The sequence below is a fragment of the Centropristis striata genome, chromosome 8 (genome assembly GCF_030273125.1).
Source record: "Centropristis striata isolate RG_2023a ecotype Rhode Island chromosome 8, C.striata_1.0, whole genome shotgun sequence".
Classification (NCBI taxonomy): Eukaryota; Metazoa; Chordata; class Actinopteri; order Perciformes; family Serranidae; genus Centropristis; species Centropristis striata.
The window spans coordinates 32,598,645-32,619,023 of record NC_081524.1 but is presented as its reverse complement, the minus strand read 5'-3'; the positions used below and the strand labels follow the sequence as shown (position 1 = coordinate 32,619,023).

The window sequence follows — 20,379 nt, the reverse complement described above, 5'->3', positions numbered from 1 at the left end:
CCTTTTACCTCATTTATATTTCACAATATTAAAATCAGCCTCAAGATCATTTCAAACAGTGTACTCACTCAAGATCTATCCACTTCCAGATGGATTCTCCCTCAGGGTCTCTGAATAAACCGACCCAGGTCTTGTTGGTATCATTGTCCTCCAAAAATGTAACTAGCTCTAATTTGCCAAATATTCTCAAAGTGACCAAGTCAATGTGGTTCTTCTGGCAGTACAGTCTTGCCTCGGTCCAGTTCATCTTCTCAGCTGGAAGGATCATCGTCTTTATGACAACAGCCTCCAGGGAAAGAGCAGCAAAGAGCAGGAAGGAGAGTGTGAGCTGAGAGCTGCTCTTGTTCCCCATCTGTCTCCACATCGTCTCAAACATAAGTTAGAACCAGATTAGCCAGGTCAGTTGTTGGTGTGGTCAGTGGCTGGTGAGATCACCCTGCTCTTATTGCAAAAGATGCACCTGGTCACTCCCACATGGACACACCCATAGATGAATTAGATGAGACAATGGGCCCTTGCGAACATGTATATATCTCTGAACCTTATTGTAATAGTTATGCATCAATTTTAAGTCATTCTGTGCATCTTTGTTGTCACTTTGGTTGTCTTTCTGGTCATTTTGCATTTATTTATAGTCCTTTTACTTTGCATGTGCTTCTTTTGTGGCTCTTTCTATGGATCTGTTTTCAGTTATTTAGCGTCCTGGGCCCAGTGGGCCCCTTCAGTAATCCATCCATGGACACAACTTATCAGATGACCAGCCCAGTGTCACAGTCCAGATGAAGTTAGACAGCAATTTTCCATCCATCCATCCATTTTCCTCCGCTTATCCGGGGCCGGGTCGCGGGGGCAGGAGGCTAAGCAGGGCATTCCAGACGTCCCTCTCCCCAGCCACAACGTCCAGCTCCTTCTTGGGGAGACCAGGCCAGGAGAGAGATGTAATCCCTCCACCGTGTTCAGGGTCTTCCCCGGGGCCTCCTACCAGTTGGACGTGCCCGGAACACCTCTAACTGGAGGCGCCCGGGAGGCATCCTTACCAGATGCCCGAACCACCTCAGCTGACTCCTTTCGACGCGAAGGACGCGAAGCAATTACAGCAATTACAGCAATTTTGTATTGTATTATTTGACTTTAAATTAAGAAGATGTAGATGCCTTCTGTGAGCTAGTATAATACAATAAAAATACATTTTGATGATACTTTTATGTAAAGATGTATAAAATATACCCACATACTTTCAGACATTTGAATGACAACTAAACTTGTGGGGGTTTTCATGTTTTATGTCTATGGATGATGAGAGAACATGTATGTTCAAGATGTCCAACCTTGTTATCTAATCTTACCCATCTTTTCTATGTCCCTCTCTCTTTTTGTCCCTCCACTTTTCATTAGCTTTTCTTAACCAGCCCAAAGAGAAACCTCTATGTTCACTCATTTGAATGTATGAAAGTGAAATTACAAGTGTTCAGAAACACTTGTGGAGTAGTAAAATAAACACACACTTACTTACTGCTTACTTTGCTTGCTTACACACACACGAACACACACACACACACACACACACAGACACACACACACACACACACACACAATGAACGACAGTGTTGTCTTGGCTTTAATTTGCATTTCAAGTCAGTGCATGGTGGACTTAAAAACAAATGACAAGAGGTAAATCCAGCCATGTGTGGTACAGTGAAGGGCTCAATTTGTCTGTTTATCTGAGATCTTAATTCAAATGTTCTGCAGTCAAAACTGGCCACTTACCAGATGCCCGAACCACCTCAGCTGACTCCTTTCGACGCGAAGGACGCGAAGCAATTACAGCAATTTTGTATTGTATTATTTGACTTTAAATTAAGAAGATGTAGATGCCTTCTGTGAGCTAGTATAATACAATAAAAATACATTTTGATGATACTTTTATGTAAAGATATATAAAATATACCCACATACTTTCAGACAGAGAAAAATGAAAAGATATGCAGGACAAAAAAGTGTCATGACGCCTATCTTTAGTGGATTTTTGGGTCACATTAACAGGTAACATTTGTTTCTAATAGGCTGACGACACAGGCAATGCCTCCTTTCTCTTCAACTTAATCAGTCATATCATATTAAAGTTTTACTCTGATAGATTTTAGATTTTGGCTGATTTAACAACTTCCCCTCAGTACCTAAATCTGACCAAATAAGGTGTTATTACCTCTATTCAGAAGTTGCATAATATAATCAAAGCATGTCTTAAATATATTATATTTATACATACATCTTGGAAATATGTCCCACTACAAATGTATGTTTGTGTACATTGCATTACACACATTAGGCCTGCATATGCCATATATTTGCAAAGCTTGGTAGTAATATGCAAACACCCACTGAAAATAGGAGAAAAGGAAAGAAAGTCTAAACAGCTCCAGGATCCTTCTATAGGTTCATGTGCAGACACAGATCAATCAAACAGTCACATAAAGCAACCCGTCTCAGCCATAATGAAGTGGTACTTGAGTCCAATGGTGGAATGTAACTAATTACTTAAGTTGAGGTACTTATACTTTAATTGAGTATTTCCACATATGTAACTTTATACTGCTATAATACTAAATTTTAGAGACAAATATTTTACTTTTTACTCCACTACATTTAGCTGCCAGCTTTAGTAACTAATTACTTTTATACTCAAGATTTAACATGAAAAAATATGATGAATTTAAAATGATGATACATGTTTATAAATTAAACTGCCTTGACGACAGTACAATACAATAATATATTTGGAAAATACACAATCTGAGTGGGGCCGTTCTGCAAAACTTACTTTTGATACTTTAAGGACATTTTGATGCTGATACTTTTGTAGTTTTACTTAAGTAAGCTTTGACGCAGGTCTTCTACTTGTGGTCTGGTAATTCTGCAGTTTGGTATTAGTACTTTTACTTAGGTAAAGGATCTGAATACTTCTTCTAACACTGCTTTGCTATTTTAAAAAAGGACTGTATGTGAATAAGGCAGTTGGCACACACATTATTACAAGTATTGGATCCATCTCAGTTTGTTCTAAACTTATTTGTGTGTTCAGAATGCAGATATTTGAATGACAACTAAACTTGTGGGGTTTTTCATGTTTTATGTCTATAGATGATGAGAGAACATGTATGTTCAAGATGTCCAACCTTGTTATCTAATCTTACCCATCTTTTCTATGTCCCTCTCTCTTTTTGTTCATTTATGCATCCTCCACATACTATTTAAATCTCTTTCTATCTGACCACTTTTCATTAGCTTTTCTTAACCAGCCCAAAGAGAAACCTCTATTTTCACTCATTTGAATGTAAGAAAGTGAAATTTGAACGACAGTGTTGTCTTGGCTTTAATTTGCATTTCAAGTCAGTGCATGGTGGACTTAAAAACAAACGACAAGAGGTAAATCCAGCCGTGTGTGGTACAGTGAAAGGCTCAATTTGACTGTTTATCTGAGATCTTAATTCAAATGTTCTGCAGTCAAAACTGGCCAGTCTCCATACATCATAGGGAAATCAGGCTACAGCCAAATGACTGGATTTGAATCCTGTTAGTCATGAGATCCAAATGGCCATCCTTGTGCTGACCTCTGTCTACCTGATTATTCTTATCTTATCTTAGTTTTAACATATTATCCATTTAAACAAAATATACTGAAATACTTTCAATAAAAAGTAATCTTGTTAAACATATATGGAATATGCAGCCAAGTCCTCATAAACATTTTTCTAAACTTTTTATGTCAGTTCCTTTTTTTTTTTTTTTTTTACTTTTTTTTAATTTTATTTTGTGAGAGCATTAAAATACAGTGCTTACTTTCAGACAATATACAATAGTATTTCTGCCACTCACAATCAAGGTTTTTTGTTTACAAAACAAGAAACAAGATACAGAAAGTTAAATGTATTACATTTGAGAATTTTGAACAAACTGGGAAAGGTAGACATATGTAAAAGAGCAAATAGAAAAAAGAAAAAGAAATTATCCACCATGGAGTTTCGAAATGAAATATAAGTCATACAAGCTAATCATTAGACCCAATAAAACATAGTACAATGTTACAGTACAAAACAGCATTATAGGGTCATCCTTACAGTACTTCTGTCTGTTCCAGATTAACATATTTAACCCACTTGGACCACAGATAAATTTATCTTTCTGAAGGCAAAGGGAGAAGGTAATCATCTCCATAAGATAAATGTCATTTACTATACCGATCCACTCCTGCACCGTAGGTGGCTCAGGGAGCAACCAACATCTTGTGATTGCTTTTTTACCAGCGGTTATCAAAATACCAAATAAATATTCATCAGCTTGCCTGACCTGTAAATCTAAGTTTCCTAAAAATAATATGGAAAACTGCATGGGTAGGTTAGTGTTAAATATGCCACTTAATACTTTATGAAGCTCTATCTAGAAGGATTTAACCATTGGGCACTCCCAAAAGACATGCCAGTGATTGGCTTCCCGGTGTCCACATTGTCTCCAGCATGTAGCTTCCTCTTCGGCAAAACATGCCTTTTGATTTAGTGTAATGACGAAACGGACCATACACTTCCATCCAAACTCCCGCCAAACATGAGAGCTCATTTCCACTGGGACCGACAAACATCGAGCCAATTCTCCTCAGATATTGAAAGATTACCCTCTCTCTCCCATTTTTCCTTAACATATCCTGTACTGTGGGACTTTTTAGACAATAGGCCTTCATAAATTCTGGAAAAGACACCCTTGTTCAATTTGCTTTGGTAAGCGTCAATAAAAATGATCAATATTGGGTCATTAAAGTCTGTTTCCTTTCTTATATGTTCAAAACGATTACGTACTTGGAGGAATCTGAAAAAATCCGTTCTTTCAAGGTTGCAGTCTTCTTATGTCAGTTCCTTTTAAGAGGGAGTCACTTGGCCAAGACAGGAAACAGTAGAAGGGAAACATTTCTTCTATATTAGGATGCAGCGTTCATGCTGAGTCTGGCTGCAATTTCCTAACAGAGGCAGTAGGTGGCTTCAAAGGTTCCCTCAGGAGTCACCAATCCTGCTCCTGGAGAGCTACAGTCATGGAAAAAATTATTATACCACCCTTTTTCTCTTTGTTCTTTTTAATGCCTGGTACATCTAAATGTACAATTGTTTGGACAAATATTGCCATTTTTCATGGTTTTCTTAATAATAACCAAAATCATTATCAAGAAACCCATGGAGAATGTCTAGATATCAGCTCTTAAATTAAACTCTTATGAGCTATTTTTGTTGTTGTCATTATATTTCTCCAAACAAATGTACCTTTAGTTGTACTAGGCATTAAAATGAACAATAAAGTGAAGAAAACAAGGGTGGTCTAATATTTTTTTCCATGACTGTATTGCCCTGCATGCTTTCTCCCTACTTGAACTCATCTGAATCAAATAATGAACTCATTACCAAGCCTTTGACAAGCTTCAGCTACTTAATAATTAGCAAATCATTCAAATCAGGTGTGTTAGAGTAGTACCTAAACAGTAGTTCTAATCTACAGGAACAGAGTTGGTGTTGCAGAATGGCCCATTTCAGAACCAAATTCTATACATTATATTCAACTAGATGCACTCGTGCTGGAGCTCATTTTAATTACTTTACATACTGCTGGGTGATTTGAAAATTCACCATATAAATAATCAATAACTAAACTTTAAAATATAGGTAGTAAAGTAAAAAGAACATATTTCCCTCTGACTAGTGGAGTCAAAGTATAAAGTAGCACAACCTGGACATACTCAAAAACATCTAAAAAACATAGTTAAATACAACATTTGAGTAAAAATACTAAGTTACATTCCAAGACTGGTTGCCCTCCTTCTAAAAGTAGACTTCAGATGATGTTTCCATTGACTTGCCTACCGCCTATTATAATAAGTGTAACAGGACCCATAGAGTTAAAGGCGCTCATTTTAAAGAATTCAGAAGATAGAGGTGACATAGAGGTGCTAAGTGAACTGAGAGATCATTTAACTTTTTAAATCCATCAGTACTTCCCTTTATCTTACAGCTCCCTTTTTTAAATTTAACTTCCAACTAAACAGCCTCCTGTATCCTTAGACCTTAATTATTAGAAAATTAAGATGATGTTTGACGGATGACAGACAGGAAATGAACAGGAAGAGTGATGGATATGGGCTCATGCAATTTTATAGAATGTTTCATAGCTACGAGGATGATCCCTTTTCATTATTTAATTGCACCTTTTGGTTCATAAATTGCTATGATGTCTTCAGCCTTTACATGAAAAATGATCCTCAGTAAAAAAAAAAAAAAAGTAGTGCTGCCCCTTGGAAAAAGTGTCATTCTCCCTATATCTTCCTGAAAAAGACAAATGTCAAATGTGGAAGCAATAGTAAAGAGTTTGAGGTTTTAGGAAAGTTAGAAATGTGGTAAGGAAAATGTTTGTGGATTAGTAATAATTATAATAATAATAATAATAGATTTTATTTGTATTGCACTTTATATTTCAGCAATCTCAAAGTGCTACAGAGTATAAAAACTATGAGAGGAACACGATACGATAATAAAATGATCAAGTGTTAAAAGCAGAAACTAAAAGGACAATTAGCAAAATGCTTTCATCTTTCGCTTGAAGACATCTAAGGTCTGTGGGGCCCTCTGGTGGTCAGGTGGGGTATTCCATAGCCTAGGAGCAGAGGAAAAGGCCTTGGTGCTTAGTTCTGGGTGCTTGGAAGGTGTTTGTGGCTGCGTGAGGAGGTCTGGGGGATGAGGAGTTCCTTGAGGGTCTGGGGGGCATGTCCCTGAATGCAGTGGTGGGTGAGGAGGGAGACTTTGTATTCATTTCTGAAAAGGACAAGGAGCCAGTGAAGAGATCCTGGCAGCGCTGTTCTGGATGTACTGTAGTCAAAGTAGTCATAGAAAAATGATTAGACCACCCTTGCTTTCTTCAGTGTCTTGTTCATTTTAATGCCTGGTACAACTAAAGGTACATTTGTTTGGTAAAATGTAATGATAAGAACAAAAACAGCTCAGAAGAGTTTAATTTTAGAGCTGATATTTAGCCATTTTCCATGGTTTTGTTGATGATTGTACTTATCAAGAAAACCCAAAAAGTTTTAATCTTTTTTTTTTTTTACCAGATGAGATTAAAGGCATAAAACTTTATAGTTATTGTGTTCCAATGCTAATTATAATTATTGTTATTGTTGTTAACTAACAATATTATTTATTGATTTATGTTTTACCTTTATTAACCTTTTTCTAAACTTTACCAGTTTTGAGACGCCACAGGACAAAGTGAACAGACAGTGATAATAATAAACACAGGACAACTTGACGGCTTGAGGTTTTTCAAGTTTTATTTTTTTGTCTCATTACTCTTAAGCGGAGTTACAGTAGCTCTGCCTCTCAGCTTCCTCCTTCCACTGGTGATTAAGCCTTTAAAACACACCAACATGGAGATGGATACAGTAGTTACCATAGTACTGAGCCATAAGGACACATCTAAAGTGGCAGTGGGAGGTGGAGAGGGGGCACACGGACACAAATACTGTCACCGACCGATCATCTCGTCATTAAAGGAAAAAAACAAACAGATAAACTCAGAACACTCAGAACACACTTGCCGCTGCCTACGTATACTGTAGTAGAGCTAAAGGCTGTGATGCTATGACTTGGCTATGGGTGGGGCCTGTGTGTAAAAGAGAAGGGAGGGTGTGGGAGGATGGTTGGGGTGGTCCCTTTCCTGATTTCCTTTTAGGACAGGAAGTGTCTACTCCTTGGAGTGCATGTGTAACAGCAGGTCAGCGACACGGTGGCTGTAGCCAAACTCATTATCATACCTGGAGAGAGGGAGAGAAAAGGAGAAAAAGTGAGTTGTATGCAACTGTATTCTTTTTCCTCTTTACATAAACTTCTTGTTTAAAATGTAATACTAAAGAAGATGTCTGAAAACTAACCAGGAAATGAGTTTGACAAAGTTGTCATTGAGGGAGATGCCGGCACCAGCATCAAAGATGGAGGAGTGGGTGTCACCGATGAAGTCAGAAGACACCACCTGCAAAACAAAAAAGTCAGATATACTGTAGTGCAGCTCAGACAATACATCGGCAACTGCAAAAGGAAGGTGTCAGAGAATTGCAGTCAGACCATAAGGCAATGCTATCAAGCAGGCAACAGTGATGCTGTTGTGTGACAAGGCATGGACATGACTAGACCTTATGAAGACCTGACCACTGAGTGCATGAGATAACCTTTTCTCTGCCAAATAAATCTGATAATAACTATTTTCATGGTTTTCAGAACTGTAATCCTTTTATTACTGTAGCAAACTTAAAAGAAAGTGATTTAGAATTAGAATAATTATAACAATTAAATATAGCAAATGCCAATGTTTGAAGGCCATAAGGGTTCTCCTCTGCAATCAGAGCAGGAATAAATGTTAATACATGCATCCAAATTAAATGGACGAAAGCCCATAACCTGACCTGACCCTCTTTACCTTGTCCACACTAACTTATCATTTTAGCTCTGGCATTATTACTAGCCATGCATGTACTCTACAGTATATATGAAAAAGCTTTGGGTGTTACCTGGTCCTCAGTGTAACCCAGCACTCCCTTCATGGGTCCATGGGCAGCCTTCTTGCAGGCTTCCTTAATATCAGCGTAAGATGCAGGCTTGGACAGACGGCATGTCAGGTCCACCACTGACACATCAGCCACTGGCACCCTGAAGGCCATGCCTGTCAGCTTACTAGAGAGACGACGAACAAAAGAAAGACATTGGATCTTTGTCTGCGGTTGTTTTTCCAAACCTCCTGGCAACCACTAGAAAGGTGCTTGTGATTATGAAGATGTGCTTGTCCTTACCCGTTGAGTTCGGGGATGACTTTGCCCACTGCCTTGGCGGCACCAGTGGAGGCTGGAATGATGTTCTGTGCGGCACCACGGCCATCACGCCAGGCCTTGGCGCTAGGGCCATCCACTGTCTTCTGGGTGGCTGTGTATGCATGGACTGTAGTCTACAGAGAGAAAAGTCATATGGTACAAAATAAATAACCGTGGTGTACATTTGAGGCTAAAGAATACATGTATGAAAAAGCCCTTGTCAAAACAGTAGTTAAACCTTTAAGTATTACAGTTGAACACAGAATTACTGTGACGTACCATGAGGGCCTCCTCGATGCCGAAGTTATCATTGATGACTTTGGCCAGGGGGGCCAGGCAGTTGGTGGTGCAGGAGGCATTGCTATCAACAGAAAAACAGATAGAGTCACTATCTACCAGACCCAGACTTAGAATCCGTTGTCTTGCCATACACAAGTTCATAATGGAATTAAAAAAATTTCTGTCTGAATGCATGTTCAAAACCAAAAGGTATAGTATGTTACCTGACGATGGTCATTGAGGAGGGGTCGTATTTTTCCTCGTTGACTCCCATGACAAACATTGGTGCATCAGGTGAGGGGGCAGACACAACCACACGCGTAGCTCCGCCCTGAATGTGAAGCTGCAATTTGACAGAAGAGAAAGACGGCAGGGGTTACGAACCAACCCATCTGTGTATTTGTTTCCACAGTATATGTGTGCATGTGTGTACATACGGAGGCCTTCTCCACACTGAGGAAGACTCCGGTGGACTCGACCACGTATTTGGCTCCAGCTGAGCCCCAGGGGATTTCTGATGGCTTCATACTAGAGTCAGAGAAGAAACAGATTCAGTCAAAGATTAGAAGGTTATCACTACAGTTTAGTCATTAAACTTGGGGTTGACAAAGACAAGTAATACCAAAATACAAAAAAAAAAACAGCACAGGAGCACATAGAGCAAGAGGGAAGTGATGAACAAAACAGAATTTTTTAATCTCAAGGATGTAAAGGTTAAGAGCCTGCCAAAAAAGGTAGACGGTGCGGTACCAACAGACAACTCAGTTTACAGTCAGTGCTCCAAGAGGAACAGGAATGTCTCTTCTATAACCCTCCTTTTAGTTGGTGTTGGCTTTTGCAGAGACAAAGCGCCATTACTCAAAGGACTAAAACAACAGCCGGTACAACGTGTGGAGGGGCTGTTTGAGGGAGGCCCTCGTCAGCACATAGCATCATTCTACTGCATGGAATTCATAAAGACCAGGAGGTGAAACTAGCATAAGATAACCCGGCCTAACAATAAACGTAAAGGATGTAATAATTCAAACTGAGATGACATTTGATGCAATCAAAATTTTTTATGGCCCTTGATGAAATTATTCCTTCATATATCAGCTGGCCACCAGTTTGGTCACCAGTTAAAATCAACACTGCTTATTTGTGATATCTGTACAGCAACAGCCACTAACCACAAGACAAGATCACTCACTTACCACTGGTGGACAGAGATTTCATTTCCATCTACAATGAGTTTTCCATCAGCATGGCTGACCTCACCATGGTAACGGCCATGGGTGGAGTCATACTTGAACATGTAGACCTGGAAGGAGGGAGGAAATTATGGGGTTTGAAGGGCAGGGATGGGAAGATGCAAAATACATTTTCATTATAACACTATAGTATCTTCTTTGATGCATGTAAATGTGTTTGGATATCCAAGATTTGAAGTGAGTAAATCATTTTGTGAATGTCATACAATGGATGCTTCACTAGAGTTTAAATAAATGTTAATAATGTGTAAGTAAGTTTGTGCATGTACGTTTTCTCACCATGTACTGCACGTCAATGAAGGGGTCATTGATGGCCACAACCTTGATGCCTTTCTGAAGGCAGGCCCTCAGGACCAGACGGCCAATACGACCGAAACTAAAGGGGGAAAGAGAGAGAGAGGGATTAATAATAGTCGTTTTGGGAAAATGGTGGGAAACTTCCTCAGGAAGTCAAACCACCCCTGGGACCTATGTCATTGCATACTCCAACATAACGTCCAGACTAATAATGAATTTATAAGTTCTTCCACTCCTATATTTCTGCAGCTCCACTTTTGTTGTTAGTTCATAACATTTTTTTATGGCTAAACCTCAAGGCTTTTATTGTGAAGTAATACAGGAGGTGAATCCTCAGTCATGGAGGACTTTTTGTCTGATCAGTTCAAAAAGAAATGGTAAAAGACCATGTAACTACAGTGAAGAGCTGAAAGCGACAGGGCGAACCCTAACTTCAACATGTAATCAAAGTCAAATTCGGCTTTCGCCATTATTATTTGATAGAGGTCCATTCGTGCTGTTGCACAAACATGCAGTGCTCCTGCATCGGTCCACTCATTAAAATTCAGCATACTGTATTATGTGTGGATTTTATGAAAATGTAATTGAAAACAACCTCACACTGACAGTATGTGTTTATAACCAATTACCAATCACCAGAGCATCTCCATCCCCATAATAGGCGTCACTGCCATCTGATCCTAATCACCCTTAATCAGTCAGAATCATCCTGTTCATAAAATGTGCATGTGCTTAAAACTCACCCATTGATTCCAACCTTTAAGTCTGACATGGCTGCTGCTGCTTGGGGGGGATTAAGTTACCTGGAAGATAAAACAGAGAAGCACATGACATTAGAAAGACAAATACAGCTACGGAATGATAAAACTAACCTGAAAATGTATTCTCAACACACTCAGTCAGTTGACTTAAAGCCAGAAATCACTGCAGCTTAGCAACGAGCCAACAAATGCCCTCTTTACACCGTTTCAAGAATATGCGAGTGCTTGTCCTGACACAAAGTGTTGCCCTGGCAGCAGGAGTTGGCTTTAGTTAGGGTAGTCAAGTTGTTGGCAATATACAATCAGTGTTTGATCCATTGCTGTAATGTGACCATGTCCAAAGTAGGGCTAAGTCACTAATCACGTTTTATTTTCAATTAGATTTTGGCTTTTAACCATTCTGAAAACAAGACAATCAAGATAAAATGTATATAGTGCCCCATTCCATTTATTAACAATGCTCTAATTTTGTCTTGCGTTATAATGTAGCGCACCCTTTCCGTATAGTTTACCAAATGTTGTATATAAGGTTTTAAGTTATTTTGTATGCTGTTATTTACTTTTTGTGATGCGAGTTGTAAGCTCTGATCTACAAGGCTACAATAATATAAAGAAAGACTGGTAGCAGCAGCTTCACATTACAGTAGACAGTGTGACGCATTAGCACTGCGGGGTGAAAAAAAACACCCTGGTGGAACAGTGCGATGGTGTGCTCCTGAAGTTAGCATTACAAGATGAGCTGGGCGCTGGGATTGAAGCTTGAAAAACAGACTGCAGCTAAGGGTGTTTTTCTGTTTGCTGTCATGACAGAAAAACACAGGCTGTCAAAAAGCAAGTCTGCTCAAGGATCTGCTGCTGGAGAAGAGACATGTTACATCATGCAGGGGCATGTTTAGAAAGCAGGGAGAAGGGAGGCTAAATTGGTATGTAACACAACAAACGGAGACTTGTCTGCATAGTGAACAAAGAGGAAGCCTGGCTTTGATTCAACTATGTGACCTCCTTTTCCTCTGCTTTCCTCTCCTTCTCATACTGTGAACTCATTTGTCCATTTACCCTTTCCACACCTCCTCATCTCCCCTTTCGACCAATTGCATCCTTTCCTTCCTTCACTTCCTTCATCTTCTAACTCCACCTCTTCCTCTCCTTTGCTGTCCTTGATCTGTCTACTATCGAAGGGATACGCACTCTGGTATCACATTTAGCTTCCAAAATACTGTCATGTGACACCAACTAGCTGGTTCAAGACATGTTTACAAATCTAAAAGCCAGATATAATTCATGGACTCATTTAATGTTTTGTCTGTCCAACGCTTACTCATACATCTGAACAGATCAGCTCAGTAGCATGGACCAGGTGCTAGCCTGACCAGCAGCTAAGGTGTGTGTGTGTGTGTGTGTGTGTACGCAGATTGTCCTTGAAACTGGTTGGTTGTCATTTTAGACTACTGTAATCTCCTAATCTGTGTGTATGTATGTGTGTGTGTGTGTGTGTGTGTGTGTGTGTGTGTGTGTGTGTGTGTGTGTGTGTGTGTGTGTGTGTGTGTGTGTGTCCCAGTGGGGAGCATGTAGGACAGGCTGTCGATCTGTTCTAAATGCATTGTGGGAGCACTTTAAATAGACTAAAGGGGCAACCAGATTAGAATAAATCACCTCCCTTATTCCCTTGCATGCTCTGAAACATGAACAATGGTTGATAATTACTTGCAACAATTATAACCTGGATTTTAAACAGTTATTAAGCACAAATAGATGTCTCGCTGAAGCTGTAACCCTATCTGATGCCAGTCAAAATCAATTCATTGAACTGTCTGCCACAGTTTCAACTGTCGGCTTTCTAACCGGGTCATTTGTCATTTGACTGGCTTGTTGTTGTTTTCTTGTGTGCCTTCTGTAGGGCCTTCCTTTAAGGGTAGAGCAGCCATTTTGTGCTCTGCTGCTAGCATCCATTATACAAGGTCACCAAAGGAGAGAGAGGTAGAGAGAAAGTTAGAGAGATGGATACAGTATGGCCATGCTGAGCTCACATTTCTGGCTTTCCTTTCATTTATACTTGGTTCCCACCATTGTTCACTCACTTTGAACTCTCTTTCCCCGCCGGTGCACTTTTCACCATTTGTCTCACTTGTTGGTTTTCTCTGTCTCTATGCTAACCTCTCCATTTTCTCTAAACAGACCAGCTGCCCTGGGGTCTCCAACACAAAATGGTTGCTCTACTGACAAATGATACTTTTTAAACACAGTGCACTAATCTGCTTGACTAAAGCGGAAAGTCTGGACAAGGCCATTGGAACCACATAAGAGAGTTCTGGTGGAACAATATAGCTCCAAATGTGGAGAATTAACAACTAACTGCTACTGACACTAAATGTGCATCAGAAAATAATAGTTTTAAGTTTGAGTTGAAACTAAGTAAGTGATGATTGAATAACCTGACTCAAACATGTATTGGAGCCCGTATGTATTTGTCTGCCTGTACATTATGTCCTAGGTGACACTTGGTTACTGTTGCCTAGCAACAGTGTGGAGCTTTGGCCAATAAAAGACAGAGGGAGGGAGGGGTTACACCAGGCACCCAGGAAAAAACCTTGTCTATTGGATTGGTACATGACGTTTTTTTGTTGGCCAACCCAGAAGTTAGCCTTATTATTTCTTTTGCAGAAAATATGCTATGTGTCAAACAAAAGTTGAGAGACAAGAGAACTGGAAGTCAAAATGCTAACTAATTTCTAGATTGTATGACTCATTCCTGCAGCTTTAACAACTTATGTAGTGTTAGGTATGTGTTATCATGCAATTTGGCAAAAAAATGCAAAACATGTTGCAATACACTTGCTACTACAGGAAAGGTAAACTTTTTATCGCCAACTCCAGAGCCAAAAGATCGTCCCACTTCTCAACCACACAGTCCTGCCTCTTTAGTGGACCAATCAGCCCTGATGTGGTATTCAGCACACACCCTGTGGTGTGGCAGCACTCACACAGACACGTCCCTGCTCATAGAGGCAGTATTGTGCAGAGCAAAGAAGTTACATGCTGTTAACAGCAGCTTGCAATCTGCTGACACTCATTGAGAGGCAGACAGACGACCAGACATATCATGTGTAGCAAAGTTTCTTCCTCCCAAATATGGTCAAAGTGAGCTAATTTCAGTGGTAATGTTGATATCTGAATGGATTTTTCTGCACTACCTACACTGATTCAGATTTTTTGCAGTACAACCACCTCCTCTGCGGATTGGCAGGCCAGACAGGGGCCAAGCGTTTCAGTCTCCCCTTTCAACCTCACTACCTCATCCTAACTTGTCTCACTTCTGTAAATCTTACATTTCGTTTTCCATCAGACCAAACCTATGAGCCCATTACTCAATGAGGGGTGGTACAACCATCTCTTTTTCTGATTGGTTCAGACAAATGGAGGAACCAGCCAGATAGAGAAGCTTTAACAGTGTACAAGCCAATGAGGAAGCACATCCAGCTACTCACTACTTCTCACTACTATACTAACTTCTCATTTCACCCCCCCCCCCCCCCCCCCCCCTTATTCTTAACTCATTCATTTCTTTCCTAGCTCCATTAATATCACCCGCAACCCCAACCTTATCATTAAAATTCAACACCTCCTTTTCCCCGTCCTGCCCACTCTTTGTCTGTCTAGTCCCCCTTATTTAGCACAACGCTGCCCTCCCTCTGAGCTGCGACCCATTTTCCTCACACACAAAATCACAGAGTTTAACTACGGGGGAATTAGCAGGACAGGGTCAGCGTTTGTGTGCGCCGGAGGGACTGCTGGGGGAAAGATGACACATTACTAGTCAACCAGAAAAGGACAAAGAAAACAGGCTGCATCAGGTGGTAAAATCTTAAAATACATTCAAAATCTAAGAGGAAGGGAAAGGAGAGGAGCAAGCATTAAACAGCATTTCACTTCTGCCAACACCTCCTCTAATGTCAAGCACCAACACTTTGCCATACAAACACTGACTCCTCATTTTTTGTGATATGTCAACAGTCTCAGAAGAGCATTGAGACAGTGTGTGGACTCCAGTCTAAGCCTTATATGGACCTGAGTTGTTAGGAGCACAGATAAGACTACTGTACATCTTTCCAACAATAAGGTTTAGACACAGATGGGAAACAGACTAAATAAACTATTAATTCTCCAAGGTGATGTTGTGAGTTATTATGGGATGTTTTCTAAAGCTGTTACAGTTTAAGAATAAAGCTACACTTTGAAAACTGCATGTATTCATATCAGTAGAGGCTAAGTATAGAAAAAGCTGGTATAGTAAGGAAATATGTCAGAGTGAATGAACTCACTGACTCTGCCTATGCTGTTCCACTATGCCACGCCTCCTGCCTTCCTCCTTCGTCTGCCCTTCTTTCAGAGTCTTTTGCCTATTCATACCTTCTTCCCGCTTTTTATCCCTGTGTCACACCCTTTTTCTCTACAGTATTTTTCCACTGCAGTAGTTTGATTGGCTAGAGGCCAAACAAGTCCAATTAAGTAATGTTTTCTCTTCTTGCCCCGTCTCTTGGTGAAACAAATAAATCAAATGCATGAGAGACTGAACGATAAATGCCAGTTAGGTGCATACACTGGTGAGGTGGAGTCAGACTCTGTGTTTGAAATTCAGGAACTTGTCTTCTGCTCATCTTTTATTCTGTGTCCTATTTAGCAGTATATCTGCTGCTTCCTCTCTTTTTATAGTCTCATCACTGAGGCAAAGTCACTTTGCAGCCGTAAACTAGTCAGTTAAATGTCCAACACCATCACATCACCAGTCAGACACATGCACACCCAACACCGCAGGCTACGTGTCCTAGTCAGCAGGCATGGTCTCCTGCTGACAGGGACAGACACAGAAGAAGTTCACGGTTTCTTTTAGACAATCCACCAGTGGCAAATTAACATGATAGGCAGATACTGAATGTATAGTGCTTTAATGACTTAATAAGCTTTAATGACTTAATAAGCTTTAATAATCTATGGTAATAAGATAAAGAAAATAAGGGATACGTTTTTCTTAAATTAAGTAACTTTCTTTTGCAGTTTAACAAAGACTTGTTCATGCACACACACCATCATGAATTAGTAAAAGGTGTGCTGTATCAAATTGCAGAGGATTGAATAGGAGAATGAGACATGTGACTACTCTGCAGAGGTAATATGGACCACACGCACACACACACACACGCTCTCTCACATGCACGCGCGCGCGCACGCACACACACACACACACACACACACACACACACACACACACACACACTACATGAGCTTGTGTCAGCAGACCAATGACAAATATCCTTCCTAAGGCTCAGATCCTGTCACTCTTCTCTTCTCCTCTCTTAAACTACAGTACAGTTTTATGCCGTGTTTGCTACATTCATCATTTCATGCTGGCGGTACAAACACCTGACCCTTGAAAAACTGTCGAAAAAAAAACAAGCAAAGCTGCTTTGTTGTACAGGTAAGGACATTTTATGTCCCAGTTATGTCTATCCTACTGTAGGGTTTATTTTCTTAAATTGGCGACAGTTAGGTGCAGAGTGCTGAGTCACTCCTGAGTTCCTTCTCTCTTACACACATCCTGGACAAGATGGCTGGTTGATGCGTCCTCTGCAGAGGGACACTCATGCTATCCTCAACACTAGAAACAACCACACCACTTTGGAAGTGGAAAACGTGTGTTAATCTAGAAAAAACAAGTCATAACCAACTCAAGAAAAAATCATTACTGCATGCAAATTAGTCTCATGACAAAATTGATTTTTAGTAGCAGGTATTATTCGCTAACTGCAGAATTTAATGGTAGAGAAAATAGCCTGTATACAGCTTAGAGCAAGCCTTTGAGACTCCAGTCCATATCCATGACTATGACCAATGTAATAGAGACCCCACTGCCTCTCACTTCTATACTTCATGACTATCTTGTGTGGGTTGTCCATATATCTTTAATAACATGTCTGTAGTCCCTGAAAGACTGGAATAACATGCCCGGTATATTATAGTCTTCTCCAGCTAATCTCATTGGCTGATACTCCTTGCTTAGCAACAATATGTTGTTAACACAGTTACTAACATTTGCATTTCCGATATCTGAATTTTTCAGAGGTAAATTATGGGCAACATGACACGCTTTTCACTTATGCATGTTATATGTAAATAATCTATACAATAATGATGAGAACCTTCTTTGGTCAATTCTATTTCGTCATAATTTTATAAGTGCAGCATTTATCCACAGCAAATGCATTGATTAAACGAATAGACTAATTGCATTTGGAGATCTTGTTGCACTTGATGTCATTTAAATGCATTCACCAGACTGGATTCTGGACAAACACTCTATTTTATGTTTTATGTTTAATAGTTGAGGCAACACATACAGCTTTAACTACAATACTTAGCATATCTGTGGCAGCAGTGGGCCTGTTATTAGAGACCTTCAATAATCCAGAGCCTGAGCTAAGATGTTATGATTGCTCATCCATGAGTACAGTGGTAATACTGTTTTTCAAGTTGATAAGGAGTTTTAGAATAAAGATTAGCAGCTGGTCAGCATCAGCACAGCGCCTCTGGGCCTGCTGTGACCTTCCTCAGCAGCAGTAATGACCTTGAACAGGGAGACAAGGCCAGACATGGCTGCATCTGCATGCACCACACCTACTTGACATGAAAGAAATACAGCAAATGCTGGTAAATACTGATTGCCACAGTTAATACTACAGTATTATGTACTGTATTAGTACAATTGTTATTATAAATAACACTGAATACAGAATGAAATAATAAAAATGAGCATCCCTTATCTTTGCACAATTGAACTGTTGTTGTTTTTTTAAATAATATTCTTATATTAGCATCCCCTTTTTCATTTAACTCAATTTAACAAGGTTGACTAGCTTCATTATTCATTTTTCTAATCACTGCAATGAAATACTAAATGACTTATAAAGCAACTTAAAACATTGTTTTTAGATTTTTAACCGTCTTAATGCTGCTTTAAAAAGTGCAGGCCTCTTTGTAAAACCGCATCAACAGGTCTGTCGAGTGTGGAGTCAAACTGCGACAGAATAATGCGACACGACGCTGCCTCCTGCCCTTCACCGCCATCACAGGAAGGCGTTCAGCACGTCTCTCTCATCTTTCGACATTAAATAAAAGCCAAGTTTATTCATTTGTCCCGTTTCGGTTCTTGCATCACCGTGGCCTTCCCTTCCCGTCATTCTGAGAGTACAACTCATCTCTGAAATCTAATGGCGCAATAACGACGGACTTCATCATGAAGACTAGGAAAGGCACGTAGCGTTACCTTCTCCTCCTCACGTACACTCATTCAGCCCGTACACCAGCTTCCTTACAGCTCTGCAAAACTCATGTAGTCAAACTACAGCGTTTACAGCAAACACATTTCATTCTAACTGCACTGTAACCTACATAAACTTAATATTTGATGCGATAAACGAGGAAATATATGTTTGTATTGGATTACATAACATGGAGACTAATCCACTTCCGCAAAGATGCAGCAATGGAAGCTGCCAATGTCACGTTACCCGCTGAGGGAGACAATTGCTTCAGATGAATGGCTTACGCAATAAGCATGGAACATAGATGATACGAGCATTTTTCTTTACAAATAGGCAACATTCCTTGTCATTTTAATTGCTCATATTTCTTTAATGGATTTTGTGTCGGCTACATGATGCAATGACGCGACTGAAGGAGGTTACACAACGCCCGGCCTCTCTCCAGACGGCCAGGCCGCATCCCTCCTACGCTCACTTTTCTCTTCCTGTACCATTGAAGCGTGCATCATGCGAAATAGGCTGTTATACAAGCCTAAACGATTAATAAACGAGCTTTGAGCTAACTCCACTCTCTCATCCTCTCGCCAGTCTCTAGTCACGTGAACTAACACCACTTTAAACGGATACGAAGCCGATTAAAGCAAAACTCGTAACGACATTAAATATAAAAGCTTCTTCAGGGGGCACCGGCTTCCACGAGGCGGTCAGGGCATTTAGTAATGCCAGTCTGAACAAAATATGCCACAGTAAATATGAAAACTGCATTAGTTAACCGTGTTGATGCAAGACAGGCCTGCATCTGTGCACCGACACATTTAAGTAAGAAACATTAGTGGAGGCTAAATCTGTGTAATACTTTTAACGCCCTCAGTTTAGGATAAGGTGCGTGCTCTGGGACCTCTACATGCTGCACGGTGGGTCGGTGTTGCGGCTTACCTCACGGCTGATGCTTCTTGAGTCTGTGTGCGCAATCCTCAGTGCAGTCTTCCGCTTTTATACAGGACACGTGCCTCGGGGAGCCTGGTCGCCCTGACGACGTGACGTCATGTCATCCTTTGCTGCTGTGCTCCATTCTGAACAAGGCTCTGTGCACGGTCTCTCTCAACGGCTGTTACAGAGGGATGAAGCATTGGTCGTGTAAACGTATTTTTCAAACATCTTATTCATATAACACACCCGAGGGTCGCGTCGGTGATGAAATATAATTACCAGACAGAAACACAGAGAGATGAGAGAGAAGAGAGGCAGACAGAGTGGCAGGATGCCAACGTGGAATGATCCGGAATGATGAGGCATTTTGTCCCCTACCCACCATGTCGTCACATTGTTAAAATAATCGCCTAACTCATTTTTACAGAGAACACAAAAAACTTCACCAAAAGTGTAACATATGACATTTATTGATCATATTCAAAAAGAATGTAACAAAGGATGACTATTGGCATAGTAATAACACTGTGTGTAAATTATGTAACTTAAGAGAAATAAATGACTTAGGCAATTTTTGAACATGCCTTTGTGACTTAAGTAAGATATGGTAACACTTTATTTTGAAGGTGTCTACATAAGAGTTACACAAGCCTGTC

At 40.1% G+C, this 20,379-nt stretch overlaps 1 protein-coding gene across 1 annotated transcript; it reads right to left on the bottom strand.

Annotated features, from left to right (window-relative positions):
* Positions 1-7,342: 7,342 nt before the first annotated feature.
* gapdhs (glyceraldehyde-3-phosphate dehydrogenase, spermatogenic) lies at positions 7,343-19,795 on the bottom strand. Its single transcript, XM_059338919.1, has 11 exons — positions 19,730-19,795; positions 11,460-11,519; positions 10,699-10,795; positions 10,363-10,469; positions 9,607-9,697; positions 9,394-9,512; positions 9,170-9,251; positions 8,873-9,024; positions 8,594-8,756; positions 7,961-8,058; positions 7,343-7,843 (listed from the first exon to the last, which is right to left on the bottom strand). The coding sequence occupies exons 2-11, from the start codon at positions 11,486-11,488 to the stop codon at positions 7,774-7,776; spliced, it is 1,008 nt and encodes a 335-aa protein (XP_059194902.1). The 5' UTR covers positions 11,489-11,519; positions 19,730-19,795; the 3' UTR covers positions 7,343-7,773.
* Between the last annotated feature and the right edge of the window lie 584 nt (positions 19,796-20,379).